This window comes from Acanthochromis polyacanthus, chromosome 12 (assembly GCF_021347895.1).
Source record: "Acanthochromis polyacanthus isolate Apoly-LR-REF ecotype Palm Island chromosome 12, KAUST_Apoly_ChrSc, whole genome shotgun sequence".
Classification (NCBI taxonomy): domain Eukaryota; kingdom Metazoa; phylum Chordata; class Actinopteri; family Pomacentridae; genus Acanthochromis; species Acanthochromis polyacanthus.
In genome coordinates, this window is record NC_067124.1 from 40371030 (window position 1) to 40386739 (window position 15710).

A 15710-nucleotide genomic window follows, 5' to 3' on the forward strand; every position below is an offset into this window, starting at 1 on the left:
TGCATTTTCTCTAAAAAAAAAATGGACCCACTTCAACAGATGTGAACCATTTTAGACCCGACATTTTAGTAAAAATGTAAAAAAGAAATAGCCAAAACTAATCATTAACATCTCTAATATAACATTTTACTGGGTTTTGTCTTTTGTTTATGTCATTTCCAGACAGAAGAAACCTGTTAATCAAATACAATTGACTAAAAATCGAGATTTTGCACAGGGAGGAAATAAACTGATCCTTAACTGTTTAACCTATAACATATTTTGCATTTAAGGGTTTTTGAAGGTTCCTAAACCCTCTATATTATAAATATTTTCATCCTCAGGGACGATAAATGCATCAAAACTTGCCGCTGTTCCAATATGCTGATGACACTGGATTATTTAATTGAGTTGTTTTGTTCAAGATTTTAAATGAAAATGCAAAGAAGCCCTCTCTAATATAATGTCTGACTGAGTTTTATCTCGTTTATGTCATTTCCAGTCATAAGAAACCTGTTTCTCGAGTAAAAATTCACTATAAATCTAAATTTTTAGCATGAAGAGGAAGAATGTGGAGCTTAAATGCAGGTTTAAGTTAAATCGTGCTCTAAAAATACTTCAATCAGGAATTAAGAACATTTAAAAGAAAGTGCAACAATTAATGCAAGAAGTCTCACACGAAGCCTTGTTGTTTTTTCCCACCAACTTTATTATACAAATTCTGTGTAAGTCACTGTCGTATCCAAGGGGATCAATGCATCAAACAATAACAAAAGGGTCGATTTGAAATTTATAGGCATGAAAATAAATCCATAATTTGTAATGGGTGGCCGTGAACCCTCCGCGCTCTAAATGAATTCATAATGGTAAAAACTGGCACCATATTCATTCATTTCCGTCTGAAAACGAGCCTCTTGACCTCCCGCCTTCTGAAATAAACCGGCCGAGGAGGTTCGTGACAATAAAAAGAGACGACAAAATGCTATGAGTTCGGCACTGTACAATTCATTAAATACTAACACAGAGGTTTTTTATTTATTTTTCTTAGAATCCTCAAATTAATGTCACTCAAAATATTCTGATTGTACTAGCTATACAAAATACGATACTTGCACAAATTAGATTAACCATTTATAAAATCGCGATGATGATGATTTCGATGGATATGGCTTGTGAGATTTTACAGACTTTGCTACAGACCTTTTTGTGGCTCTATTTTTTTTAAAAATCTAATACTACTGTATGTCATCTGTCCTATTTCCCTGAAAAAGACACTCGAAGCGTTCGGGGTGTCCGTCCGTCTGTCTCCAACCTGCGTAATAAACATTCATCCCAACACTCATACGTTTATGGCGTCGCGGGTTCTGCAGGCGGAGAACCCTCGGTGAGTCCTAACCGTCCCTCGCTGGCTGTTTCACCTACACTCACATCTAGAAGGCTGCAGATTGTTTTCGGCGTTTTTGAGTGGGAAAAAAACCGAAGTCGTAAGGCCGATGTCGAGGCACACAGCTGGAGAGTCGACCGGCAGCGACCGTTAAAAATCCGGGCCTCTCTGTGGAATGGAGCTGGCATGCATCAAGATCTGGAATGTTCTAGAAACGTCGTGACCAAGATGTATGGAAAGAAAGACCGACTAGTCGTGAGAGTTACCTTAAAAAACAATAAACACTTAAATCCCACCAAGTAAAAGAACATCACACCATAAGATAATTGTTAATAATAACCATAACAGTTATAATAATTATTAATAATAACACTCCATCATATTCAGAACAACTACACCGAGCACTGTGTATAGGAAGATTGTCCAAATGTGGAATCTGTCTTCAGAACCGAGCTGCGATTATAACCTCTGATAGAAAACTAAAGAAATCCTTCCATCTGTCCGTCCGTCCGTCCGTCCGTCCGTCCGTCGACCAGCTGAATGTAAACCTCGGGGACACAAAGCGTCCGGTGCAAATATCAGGGGGGTAGAATTGTGCAAAAGTTTAGTCTCCATCTTTGAACTGTGCTTAGATTGCTCTTTTTTGTTGTTGTTGTTGTTGCACACAGTAATACTTAATACATCATGACAATATCAACACAAAATCAATAGAAAGAGATAGCATTTATATGGACCACAGATATCACAGACTACAGTATATAGGATAGGATAGCCCTTAGTATTGAGAAGCGTTGTTATTGATGGTTTTTTCTCTTTTCTATTTTTTTTGGTTGTTTTTTTATGGGGTTTTTTGTGTTTTTTTTAACTGGCTGAAGTGCGTTATGATACAGCAGGTCTTGGTGTCGAGGACGGGAAGGGCTTCCTAACCATCCGAGTCTCTTATGGCACTCGCCGCCGTGCAGGAGGAGGCCTCGGGTCGCCCTCATCCTGTACAGAATCTCACTGATAATCTGTCACCTGGCGAGAATAATATCAGTAATACAAGAATAAATCAGTGATTGTCAGACCAGCTTACCCTGTGCTGTTTTTTTTTGTACTTCCATAAATGGCTTTGAAGGACAGTTGTGTAAGTGCAACCTCTGCGTCACGTCTACTCATTTGTGCTCTGTAGAAAAACCTTCCAACCTACATTAAAGCCTCTTCGTCGGTAAACTGAACACTTTCGTCTCTCGGTTCTGTCAGATTTTTCAGTTTCTGCTTGTTTTTTAGATGGCTCTGTATTATTTGGTAGCCCATTGTTTGTACAGGTAGGTCCTGATCTACAGGTGGGAACTCACCGGATCAGGGCGAGCTCCTCTGGGGGTTTCAGCTAAGGTCACATGGAAAACGAGGCAACCCAGGCATCGGATCGGCAACGTGGGCACGTCACTTCAAATCGGAACCGGCCCACGCTTTGTCTGCTCGCTTTGAAGCAACAAGAGTCAAGTTGAGTCTGAGACCTCCAGAATCCAGAGTAAAGTTCAGGTCCAGTTTGTAAATCGGTGAGCAGACAGTTCAGGTCGGCGGTTCTGAATCTCTGTGATATTAATATTCCACACAGTTCTCTATCTAATATGGCTCCTGAGTACTTCTTTAGAAACATATATAAAAACTAAATATGAACGACACTCCTGATTCCCTCCCAGTCAGTCTCTCTGAGAAATGGCACCGCTGTTTATGGCAATATGGCGAATTCGGTTACAAAATATGGCTGATGTACTGTTAGGCTATCACACAGGCGAACCGCTGTTCCCCTTCCGAGAGCTTTAATCTGATAATATTCAAGCTATTTAATTACAATTAACACTAATCTGAATAAAGACATGATACTGGTACTATTATACTTGATACTTCTAGTTTAGCTGTAGATCTAGTTGTTGAACTCACACCGTCACCTCATTTTTACTCCCCGTCCTGATGCCCTGGCTGCCTCCGCCGCTGCCTGCTGACCCCCCGCCACCGCTGCTGCCAGTGCCGCCACCTCCCGGTATGAAATGTAGCTGCTCGATGGTGTTCTGCCTTTTGGCTGCGAAAGCCATCCTCCTGGCGCTGTGGCCCCCCAGTGTTCCCGTTCCCATGACGACCCCACCAGACCCGGGCATCTCCCCCGTCCAGCCCATCCCTCCGCTCATGTGGCCGGTCATGGTGGCGTTGCTCCGCTCCTGCTCGCGCCCGGATGTTGGGTGAGAGTTCATCTTGATCATGTGGTGGCGGTCCAGGGAGGGCGTGGCACAGACGTTCTGCTGGGACTGGGCCTTCTGCTGGCGGGGAAGTGTGGGGACGATGCCGCCCGTGTGGGCGTAGGGATCCACCACGCCCATCCCGCCCAGCCTGTCCTCCAGGTGGTCGGGGGACATCAGCAGCCTATCCTCCCTCCGGTCGTCCCTCCGATCGTCCCTCCGGTCATCCCTTCTGTCGTCCCTTCTGTCGTCCCTTCGGTCGTCCCTTCGGTCGTCCCTTCGGTCGTCCCTTCGATCGTCCCTTCGGTCGTCCCTTCGATCGTCCCTTCGGTCGTCCCTTCGGTCGTCCCTTCGGTCGTCCCTTCGGTCGTCCCTTCGATCATCCCTTCGGTCATCCCTTCGATCGTCCCTTCGATCGTCCCTCCGATCATCCCGTCGGTCGTCCCTCTTCCTGGTGAGCGTCTGCGTGTTGGAGTTCTTGTTGGAGGCCGCCATGGCTTTGTAGTACTGGTGCTGCTGGTTCTTGGAGAGCCGCGACAAGGTGCCGGTGTTCCCGGGGACATCGCCCATGTTGAGCAGTTGGTCGGTGGACTTGACCTTCCTCGGCGGCTTGGACAGGGTGTCGTAGTTGGGGTTGAACTGGGGCTCGGGCGGGTCCAGGGGGTATGGGTTGGGGGTGGGCGAGGCAGGCATGCCGGAGGGCGGCGGCGGGATCCAGGGGCGGGCGGCATGCCGGGGGAGGGTCCCTCTGCCGCTCAGGGTGTAGTCCCCGCCCCAGTGGAGGTGGTGCTGGGAGGACTGGAGGGCCGGCTGGGCAGTGTGGGGACGACGCTTGGTAGTGCAGTAACCAGACGAATATTCATCCAGACCTTTCTCTGGAAACCAAACAGAATCAACCCATTTATCAGCACCGAAAACACAATCAGAACACAGGGTGCCATTAATTAGCTGCACGGTGGCAAAATGAACCTTTAAAAGTGCACATGGTGAGTTGTGCTGACGCTATAATTAGCATTATGTTCATTTTGAGATAAGATAAACTAACGAAAGCTAAGCTAAACTGAGACTACTGTTGGTGCCATAACCAGACACATGGAGACCAAACAAAGTCAACCCGTTTATCAGGAGGTCACTTCAATACGTAGACGGTCGCAAAATTAACCTTTAAAGTGCAAATAATGAGTCATGTTGATGTTATAATTAGCACTGTGTTGAATTTGAGATGAGACGAGACGATGTAAACTAAGCTAAGCTAAGCTAAGCTAAGACTTTATTGGTCGTGCAGTATCCAGATGAGTATTCATCCAAACTATTCTCTGAAAATCAAACAGAATAAACCCGTTTATCACCCAGAAAACACAATTAGAACAAAGGGGGTCATTAATTAGATGTATGATGGGAAAATGACCCTTCAACCCTTTGATGAGCAGCATGGGCCAAAAGTGACCCAAATCCAATGGAAAATGGATATGTCTTGACCCACACTGCACATCAAAGGGTTACAGTTGCAAATGGTGAACTGTGTTGGCATTATAATTAGCATTATGTAAATTCTGAGAGAAGATAAGATAAGCTCAGTCAACCTAAGACAACCTAAGCTCGGCTAAGCTAAGCTAAGACCTTACTATTGGTGCAGGAACCAGACGAGTATCATCCAGATCTTTCTCTGAAAACCAAACAGATTCAACCCATTTATCACCCAGAAAACAGAATCAGAACAAGGGGGGGCACTTCAATACATGCATGGTGGCAAAAGGAAAATGTATTGATGTAAATAATCCCTTAAAGTCACAAATGATAAGTTGTGCTGACATTATAATGCTACACCAAATTAGCATTGTGTTAAATCTGAGACAAGATAAGACTTTATTGGACAGAATTAACCCGTTTTTCACCACCAACCTAAGGGAATCACTTAATTATGTGCTTGAAAATGTATTGAATTTGACAAAAAAGAAGTTGCAAATGATGAGTCGTGTTGACATGACGTTGACTAATTGCACCAACTTATCATTGGGTTAATTTTGAGATCAGACTTATTCTTCCTTTCTCTGGAAAACAAACAGAGAAACATCTTATCGCAGCAGAACACAGAGGATGAACAATTAGATGCACGGTAGCAGCAGGAACCTTTGAAGATGCAAATGGTGAGTTGTGTTGACGTGATATTGTGGGTAATTGCAGCAACTTAATACTGGGTTTAATTTAAGATGAGATAATATAGAGAAATAAAAAAAAAGACATAACATAAGAAATGCAGAAAAGCAACAAGCTACGTTTGTGAAACACAATAAATGTGCTAAAATAATTGAATCGATTAATTAACTCCAAGGCAACGGGTCCACTTGGTACAATTAGCCTTAATGAAGAGCAACTACACTAATTAAAGCTGCAACTATTGATTATTCCCAGTGTTCAATATTTTTGGTTAATTGATGAATTGTTTGTCTTTGAAGTGCCAAAATGGAACACAAAAAAATAATTTTTTTTGCTGCTGTTGAACTGCAGTCAAAGAATTTAGACTGTTTTAACTGAAAAATTACTTAAACCTATTAATGGATTGTCAAATTATCATTTGTTGCAGTTCTACAAGGAAATTAGCGCATTTTGAGTCTTTTGATCCTTCTCCTGCTTTTACAGTCTACACAGGAGCACTGTTCTGCATGTTTTTCTGCTTTGGAGACATAATTTCATGTTAAAATATTGATTCCAGCTGTTATTTTTTATTGTTCTTGAGCTGAAACACTTGTTTTTAGGGCTGCAATCACAGAATTTAGATGGTTTTAACTCAAACTCACTAATTGATTGCTAAAGTACTGATTATTTGTTGCAACTCCACAAGGAAATTGGCGCATTTTTAGTCGTTTAATGCTTCTTCTGTTTCAACAATCCACACAGAGGCACTGGTTTGCATGTTTGTCTGCTTTGGAGACATATTTTCATGTTAAAACACTGATTGCAGCTAGTATTTTTATTGCTGTTGAGCTGCAATCACAGAATTTAGACTGTTTCAACTGAAAAATGACTGAAACTGATTGATCAATTGCCAAAGTACTGATTATTTGTTGCAGCTCTATAAGGAAATTGATGCATTTTGAGTTTTTTAATGCTTCTTCTACTTCAACAATCCACACATAAACTCTTATCTGCATTTTCTCTGTTTTGGAGACATAATTTCATGTTAAAACTCTGGTTCCAGCTATTATTTTTATTTCTGTTGAGCTGCAATCACAGAATTTAGACTGTTTTAACTGAAAAATGACTCAAACCGATTAATTGATTGTCAGATTATTGATTATTTGTTGCAGCTCTATCGGGAAATTGGTGTAATTTGAAAAGCACTAATCTGCATGTTTTTGTGCTTTGGAGACATAATTTCATGCTAAAACTTTGATTCCAGCTGCTATTTTTATTGCCGTTGAGCCGAAACACTTGTTGTTGTTTTTTAGAGGAGTTTTTTCTAAAACAGCTGCTCTGGGAGGGAAGCTGCAGACGGAGGCGACTCACCGAGTCGTTTGAGCGACGAGTATCGGTTGAGCTCGGGCTTAGTGGCGCTCTCGTAGGAGGGTGGCAGCTGGGCCAGGTTGTGCAGGGAGTGGTGGAAGGAGGGCTGGGACTTGGTGTTGTTGTGCTTGCTGGAGAGCAGCGTTCCTCCGGCCGCCAGCTGAGCGTTGTTCATCCGAGGTGTTCGTTCTGCAGGGACGAGACGGCGGAGTGTTAAATGAGATCTGCTCCTCTGGATGGGAGAGATTTTAACTTGCTTTCAGCGCCGATGATCGCCGTCATTGTGGGAATGAATGGGACTGCTCGGGAGCTCCAAACCAAGCTGAATGAAGTAAATGAAGCATCAGAGCGATTACGTGTAATTTACATGGAAGCCGGCAGCTGCTTACCGATGGTTGCCGTGTGTTTGGGGCTGGAGCCTGACGAGTGGATGAAATTGTGCTGCAAATTGCCCACTGCAAGTCAAAAGAACAGGAATTTTAAAAAACATGAAATTCAAAAAAAAGCTCACAAAATGGAAGTCAGGCAGGTTTTAGCTGAAAAGATCAAGTCAGCTGCAGATCTGGCTGCATCACAGCAACACGCATCTGCACATGTTTGTGTATTAAATTAAAAATGGTGAACGAACTGCATCTTTTCCACCAAAAAATAACCAGAGAAGCATAAGATATTCACATTGAAGAAGCTGAAATCACAGAATATAGACTGCCTTAATTAAAAATGACTCAAACTGATTAACCGATCAGTTGTTTGGTCTCAAAAGTGTGGGAAAATGTGGATCAGAGTTTCTTTAAATGTCTTGTTTAGTCCCAAGACCTTCAGTTTACTGTCACGGAGGAGGAAAGAAATCAGAAAATATTCACATTTAAAGAGCTGAAATTACAGAAATTAGACTGTTTTTAGTGGGAAATGACTCAAACTGATTATCAACACAGCAGATTATCAGTGAATCGATTAGTAGTTCTACAAGGAAACAAGGAAATTTTGACATTTCAAAAAGTGACGTATTAATGAAAAAACAATTAATGCTGCAACTAAGAAATGAGTCATTGTACAATCTTAACCTTAAAGAAACTTGCACTTTACATCCTCAACAGTCTTTTTTCTCTACTGGAAAGCACTTTGTTGTGTTAAATGTGCTGCATATGTGACTTAATAATTATTTCTAATGCCAATTATTTCATTATGTAATTTCAAAATAACTGATTCAAGGATTAACCTAAAAAATTCTAAAATCTTACAAAATGGTGCAAAGTTCTTGTCAAATGCCTTGCTTTGTCCCAAAAATCTTCAGTTTGGTGTCACAGAGGAAAGAAACCAGAAAATATTCACATTTAAGAAGCTGAAATCACAGAATTAAATAGTTTTTCATTGAAAATGTACTCAAAACCAATTAATTGATTATCAGCATAGTGGAAGATTAATTTATTTAATCAATTAAATGATTAATCAGTAAATCGTTGCATCTTGACTGTTGATTTTGAGATGATTATTTTCCCTAATATTATAGGATTTTAATCTTAAAATTTAGACTTCTTGAGGAAATTCTTTACACATATGATATTTCTCGACACATCACTATTTCCGTTATTCTGTCACTTGATTTCTGGATTTACTGATTTGGGGACAAAAATTTCACAAAATTTGTCCCCCAATGTCTTGTTTTGTCCAAAGGTCTTCAGTTTACTTACATAGAGGAGGAAAGAAAGCAGAAACTATACACATTTACAAAGCTGAAATCACAGAATTTAAACTTTTTTTCTCAAAGAATGGTTGGAGATTAATCTAATTAATCGACTAAATGACTGTATAAGAATGTCCGTCTTCCAATTAGTGGATATGAGCACATGCACAGTGATGAATAAGCATGAAAAATAACATGCTATTTATTATTTTTCATTCTCTACCTGATCAACTAACTCTTGATATGCGTCCACAATCAACACAGAAGCACTATTCTGCATATTTTTGACATAATTAAGTTAAAGTTGTTGTTTTTTTTTAGCTCACTACTAATCAGAACTCCTGTTTTATTCTGTCTCCTGAAGGATAATGCTGCCTCCATGCAGAGAAGCACAATGAGCCTCGGCGCTACAAAAAGCTGCGATTGTGCCCTAAAGCTGCTCACATCTGTTGTCCTTGCTGGGCAGTCCCGGGGCGTACAGGTTCTTCGGAGGCCTCCCCAGCGTCCCCTGACCGTCTGTCACCGCCAGGGCCACACTGTTGTTCCTCTCGTCCTGCTGCACCGGACTCGACTGGTGCCGCAACATGTCCACCAGGGCTCTGAACACGCAATGAAGCATGAGACAAAACAGGCGATGAACGCTGTTTCCTGCACACAACGTCACGTCAGGTTCACACCGTAGGACCTGCACTGATCTTATTACAAACATTTAGACATTTAAATCAATTACAAACGTGTGAAGCTGCTGAAGCCGCTCAAAGCAACAAAAACCATCAATTACTGCTGCAACCATGACCGTTGATTAGTTCCTGCTTTGATCGATCAGCTGTTTGGTCAGAAAATGGTGATAAAATGAATTGTTTTGTCCAAAGATATTCAGTTTACTGTCATAGAGGCAGAAAGAAACTACATTTAAGAAGCTGCAATCACAGAATTTAGTTTTTTTTTTAACTATAATGGTCGCTGATTAATGAAAAAAAAAAAGTAGTGCTGCAACTACCAACTGAGTAACATTGTAGAATCATAACCTGAATACTTAAACTTGATATCTTTACTGAGTTGCTTCAAATGTGGTGCAAAACTAAATTGATAATTATTTCTAATGTCTATTCGTCTGTCAATTAATTTTTGGATGAACTGACATGAAAATGTCAGAAAATTGTGCGAATTTGTCCTTTTTTGGCCAAAGATCTTCAGTTTACTGTCACAGAAGAGGAAATAAACCAGAAAATATTCACATTTAAGAAGCTGGAATCACATAATTTAGACTGTTTTTATTCAAAACTATAATAATTGGTGAGTAATGTTTAAAAAATTAGTGCTGCAACTAACAACTGAGTAATACTGAGGAATCTTAACCTTAATATTTAAACTTGTAAATTCTCAACACCAATCTGATTTCTATTTAGTTGCTTGAAATTATGCCAAAAACTGATTTAATAATTATTTCCATTGTCTATTATTCTGTCAGTTAATTTCAAGATGAACCGATCAATTGTTTGGTCTCTAAAATGTCAGAAAACGGTGAAACACGTCCTGTTTAGTCCAAAGATCTTCAGTTTACTGTCATAGAGGAGGAAAGAAACCAGAAAATATTCACATTTAAGAAGCTGGAATCAGAGATTTTAGACTGTTTTTATTTAAAACTATAATAGTTGGTGATTAATTGAAATAGTCGACAACTAATCAATTAATTGTTGCAGCTAAAAACCATAATTAATGCCGCAATTAACAACTAACATTGCAAGGTATTAGGCTTAATACTTAAACTTGTAAATGCTCAAGACCAATCTGATTTCTCTATTTAGCTGTTTAAAATGCTTGTTTATTGAATATTTTCATTCTTTATTATTCTGTCAGTTAATTTCTGGATGATATGATCAATTGTTTGGTCTCTAAAATGTCAGAGAATAGTGAAAAACGTCTTATTTAGTCCAAAGATCTTCAGTTTACTGTCACAGAGGAGGAAAGAAACCAGAAAATATTCACATTTAAGGAACTTAAATGACAGATTTTTTAATATTTTCATTCAGATCTAGCAGTTAATTCTTTGAAAATCACAGATTGTCTTTTAAAAATTGGTGAAACTGAATCAGAAACTGTCAAAATAATTATCGATGAAACAGTTAATCGCTGCAGTTCTTCAAGTTATTTTGATTTATTTATGATGCGGATGGTGCACACTGATGGATAAATGTAAAAAATAACACACTATTCAGTATTCTTCATCCTCTAATCAACCAGCCAACTGTTCATATGCATCTAAGAGCATCTTCTCCCACCAGACAGAAAACTGTGACCTGCTCAGAAACCAAAGTCCTGATTGCCAAGGCTGCAGGCCATGCATGAGCCGAGGAAGCCAAGAGGAAACCAAAACAGCCATGATTCCTGCAGCAGCCACTCGGTGGAGATGAAATATGTTTCAGCTGATGACTAATAACAATATTCTGATTCCAGAATGATGAATCTGGGCCATTTATGGAGCTCTGCAGACCTAATTTCATCACAGTGCCGGTGTCAGATGGAGCTAGAGCCTCACCTGGGCATGTTCAGGTCCCTCTGCTGGGCCTCCTGCTGCACCTTGTTGAAGACCACCTTGATGCCCACGGCCACGGCCACCATGAACACCACCACGCCGCCGATCACGAAGCCGGTGTTGTGACTCTGCAGCTTCAGCGGGTCGAAGTCGGGCTCGTTGGTCAGCTCCTCAGGGATGATCATGGTCTCCGTCTGCGGCTTGGCCCAGTCCGGGGAGTGGTAGTTCCTGCAGCTGTCCTGGTCCAGCTGCCGGCTCCGGTCTGGGCAGCAGAACCGGTAGTGGCAGGTCCCGCAGCAGTACAAGTAGGTGTCTTTGGAGCAGTTGAAAGCGCTGTCGAAGTGCCCCATCACGTCGTAGTAGCCCCGGCACACGTCCATCCACAGCTCCACCATGCGGGGCGGGATCGGCGCCACCTGGGCGGCTCCCAGCGGCGGCGCCAGGGCCTCCGACGAGGTGACGTTCTTGGGGAACATCACCTGGGGGAGGGGCCTCCGAGGCGTCTCCAGGACCCCGTCCGGAGAGTCCGACTCCGGGGTTTTGGTCCGGCCCTGGAGGGCGGCCGGTTGGATGGCGAGGAGCAGTGAGGGGCCGGCGTCGGGCAGCCGGCTGGGGGGCTGAGGAGGGGGGGACGCTGAGGTCTCCACCACGGTGGTGAGGGGGGCGGCGAGGAGGGAGAGCAGGGAGACGGCGAGGACTCGGAGATTGGTGGTGGGCGTCATTTTTACATGACTAAGACATCTATTTTCTGTTGTTGAGTCAATGCAGCCACAACGCTGTATCCGCTAGTTTAACCCACTAAAGCTGAAGGGTTCCTGAGCTCATTCAGGACGGAGCCGGCCGCTGGAAGTCTGTTCTCTGCTGCCGTCAGTGAAATAATAATTACAAAAGGTCGGGAGCGATGGAGCTGCAGAGGGACAAACACTGGCAGGATGCTTTTTAGCAGTTCTGCTATTAAAACCTGCAGGAAAGGAACTGTGGAAGCTCCAGAATGTACGATTAAAAAAAGGACAAACTGGGAACAACGATCTCGCTGCTTTTCAGTCCAAGAGGAGGTGAAGCTATTCTGAGTGAAATGTGGCGTTCGGGTACATTCCTGCGCTGGTCGTGGCACTTTGATGTAAACACTTTGCTCGCTCTTCTGTACATTCAGACTGGGCACTTATTTAGCAAATCTGGGGGGGGGGGACACGCATTAAATCTGCGTTTATGTCGTATATTTGGTGCTTTCTGCTGCTGTAAACAATCAGTGAGAGTCTGGGACTGTGGCCGATCGTAAACCGGCCCTGCAGAATGAGTCAAACGTCAGGATGTTGAAGCTTTCAGGCACACAGTGTCACTCAGTCGGATCTCGGATTCACAAGTGAAATTCGCCTCGGAAGAAATATCACTTTTTGTGCGGAGAGGAAATATGTAAATGGCGTGGAGTTATTGTGTCGGAGGTGTTGGGCAATAATAGACAGAGGCAGATCTGTCTCCCACAGAAATTATAATTACATGTAATTATCAGAACGTCCCTATCTGTGGCGGGGGATGTAGGCACAGACCGGGAGGATGAGGGGGGGAGATGCCACCGCCGCCGGTTTCGGTTACGAGCTCCTCTAACCTTCCGAGGAGGGAAGCAGCAGCGGTTTCTCCTCTGACTAATGTTCCGAAAAGGTTCTCCTGGGGGGCCACTCTTTTTCTTCTTCTTGTTCTTTTTCTTATTCCTGCAGAAATCACAAAACAGGACATGAGAGATTAGAAACCTTACCCCTGCTCCCCCCCTTCTTTGTATTGAAAAGAAAGAAAGAAAGAAAGAAAGAAAGAAAGAAAGAAAGAAAGAAAGAAAGAAAGGGGCACAAATAATGCAGGGTTTGAGGGATTTAAACGGAAAAAGCAGAGAGCGATTGTGGCGAGCGGGAAGAGCCAGAGGTATAGATGCAGAGACGACCGTGAGTGGGAGGGCGGTGTGTGGGTGGCACAGAATCAAGTACATTTCTCCCAGCAGCACTCACCAACACAACGCCACACAAACACTGTGCGATCAATTAAAGGGCGACGCCGTGCAGCCGGGCTTTTTGCTTCTTTATAATTTAAATGTGTGTCAGCACAGTGTGAGAGACTTCTTCTGTTCCCTGCTCGGAGCTCCTTCTCGTTTCCTTCCCTTCTCCTCCTCCTTTTCTTTCTCCCTCTTTTCCCTGCCTCTCTCTTGTCTTTCTCAGATTCAGTGCGTGGGTTGAGGCAGCTAACTCTCTCAGAATAGCACTGCAGCTCCTGTCTGTGCTGCTGAGTGCAAGAAAAAAAGGGAGAAAAGGCAGTCCGATGCTTCTGCAGCCAGCCAGCAGAAAGGACTCCACATCTGCCAGTCTCCAGAAAGATAATTAGACAACAGAAACACACAAATCAGTCCTCTAAAGCAGACAAGCACGAGCAGATCTGTGCTCCTGGACGTGTTTTTTTGCTTCCATGCAGAGGAACCAGAGGGAGAACAGCACATTTCAACAGGTGTCAGCTGGAAATAAAACAAAATGGCCTCTTTTATTCCTCCTCCTGCATGTTGGAGAAAATCAAAATTAAAATCAAAATAAAAAAAAACAAGAATAAAGATGCGTGAAAGACTTTATCTGCTGCGCAACCGCATCCATAAGTTTACGCTTTATGGACATGACTTGCATGTATCGGGAGAGCGTGCGTGCGTGTGCGTGGGTGTATCCGTGCCGGTGTGTGTGTGTGTGTAGTTCGGCTGCATGTGTCGGTGTGTTAATATGTTCCTAATGTCCTCCTCTGATGGACCAAAGTGCCGGAGAACATGTCTGCGCACAAAAGACGCAGCGATGTGGCGCAGCTTCAACACACGCACGCAACAGCCGCAAAAAACAAAAAAACTAAAACACACGCACACACGGGGTTTATCGTGCACAATCACGGACACACACACGGCGACACACAATCGGTTTTTCCTGTCTTTTTTGCGCTAATTGCAGCTGTTTCAGCGGAAGGTGCGGAGCGTCGTGTCTTACCTGCGCCGCTGCTGCTGGACGGATGCGGGGAGTCTGCGCACTGTTGCTGGCTCTGCTGACACCTGTTCTGGCTCCTCACCGGTTCCGCTCCGGTTCGTAATCCTGCAGAACTCTCTGATACATGCGCTGAAGCTCCAACAGTCCGCCTTTTCCCCTCCTCAGATGGTGGAAGTTCGGAGCGCACCGAGGCGGGCGCTCTGCTCCATCTCCAGCCGACAAACAGGCTCCGCCGCTCGCTGCGCCTCCTGGCCTCACGGAGGTCCGCCGGTGGGGGAGCGCTGTGATTGGTCGCTCAGACTGGTGCTGCTGATGCTCATTAGGCCCGATTCAACCGGTGCTGCTCACCCGCCAAAAGAACCACCGGAGAACATCTAAGAACATCTGGAAGGAGAGCAGAAGAAGAAAAACCGGAGCGGAGAAAGAAGAAGTTGGAGAATCCAGGAAGACCTCCAGATCCAAGGGGAGGGAGCGTGCGTGTGATTCCACTGTGTGTGTGCGCGTTTGTGTGTGCGGGAGAGAGAGAAACACACACACACACACACTCACACACACTCAGAGAGACACGGTTGCCACAGCAACTGTGTCATTATGTTGGTGGCAATTATGAAAGCGATGAAAACGGGGAAGGGGAGAGGATTGGCGCAAAAAGCTCCAACACTGGAGCGAGAACGAAACTGTCAATTAGACTCAGACCTACACTGACAAGGAGGAGGTGGGAGGAGGAGGAGAAGCAGGAGGAAATGAAGGAGGAGGTTCAAGAGGTGCAACAGAAAGAACCAGGGGGGGAGGAGGAGCAGGAGGTGAAGAAAAGGGAGAAGCAGGAGGTGGATGTGCTGCAAGAGAAGGAGCAGAAGTATGTGGAGGTGCAGGAGGAGAAGGTAGAAGGAGAACAGGAGGAGGAGAAGCAGGAGGAGAAGGAAGCGGTGCAGGAGGTGGTGCAATTGAATCAGGAGGTGCAGTAGAACTAGGAGGTGGTAGGAGGAGGAGAAGGAGTAGAAAGAGAAACAGGAATACAGGAGGAGGTGAAGCAGGAGGTGGTACAGTAGAAGCAGGAGGAGAAGGAAGAGGTGCAGTAAAACCAGGAGGTGGAGGAGTAGGAGTAGAAATGGGAACAGGGAATACAGGAGGAAGTGAAGCAGGAGAAAAACAGGAGGAGGAGGTGAAGGTGCATGAGGGAGGGGGTTAGGGGGAGGAGCAGGAGGTCAGATGTTTTGTCCTCCTCAGATGTGCAGCAGATTTTTACAGGATGAATCACAGAAACATCTTCTGTTTGTGACAGCAGCAGGATGCATCAGAGCTGCTCCTTAACGCTGCAGGAGGAGGAGCAGCTCCTCCAGGAGGAAGGTGGAAGGGTTTAGTGGAGCTCCAGGTGTCTGAGAAGAGGCCTGATAACGACCTGCTT

The 15710-nt window shown here is 43.9% G+C and overlaps 1 protein-coding gene across 1 annotated transcript; it reads right to left on the reverse strand.

Moving 5' to 3' along the window:
* Positions 1-664: 664 nt before the first annotated feature.
* Positions 665-14852, reverse strand: LOC110954940 (uncharacterized). Its single transcript, XM_051956838.1, has 6 exons — positions 14309-14852; positions 11310-13015; positions 9215-9369; positions 7476-7541; positions 7090-7275; positions 665-4457 (listed from the first exon to the last, which is right to left on the reverse strand). The coding sequence occupies exons 2-6, from the start codon at positions 12026-12028 to the stop codon at positions 3286-3288; spliced, it is 2298 nt and encodes a 765-aa protein (XP_051812798.1). The 5' UTR covers positions 12029-13015; positions 14309-14852; the 3' UTR covers positions 665-3285.
* Positions 14853-15710: the final 858 nt, after the last annotated feature.

Coding starts and splice junctions, on each gene's coding strand:
- LOC110954940 (XM_051956838.1), bottom strand. CDS start 12,028: ATGACGCCCACCACCAATCTCCGAGTCCTCGCCGTCTCCCTGCTCTCC. Junction 9,370..11,309: donor AGGGACCTGAACATGCCCAG/GTGAGGCTCTAG, acceptor TTGCGTGTTCAG/AGCCCTGGTGGACATGTTGC. Junction 7,276..7,475: donor CAAACACACGGCAACCATCG/GTAAGCAGCTGC, acceptor TCGTCCCTGCAG/AACGAACACCTCGGATGAAC.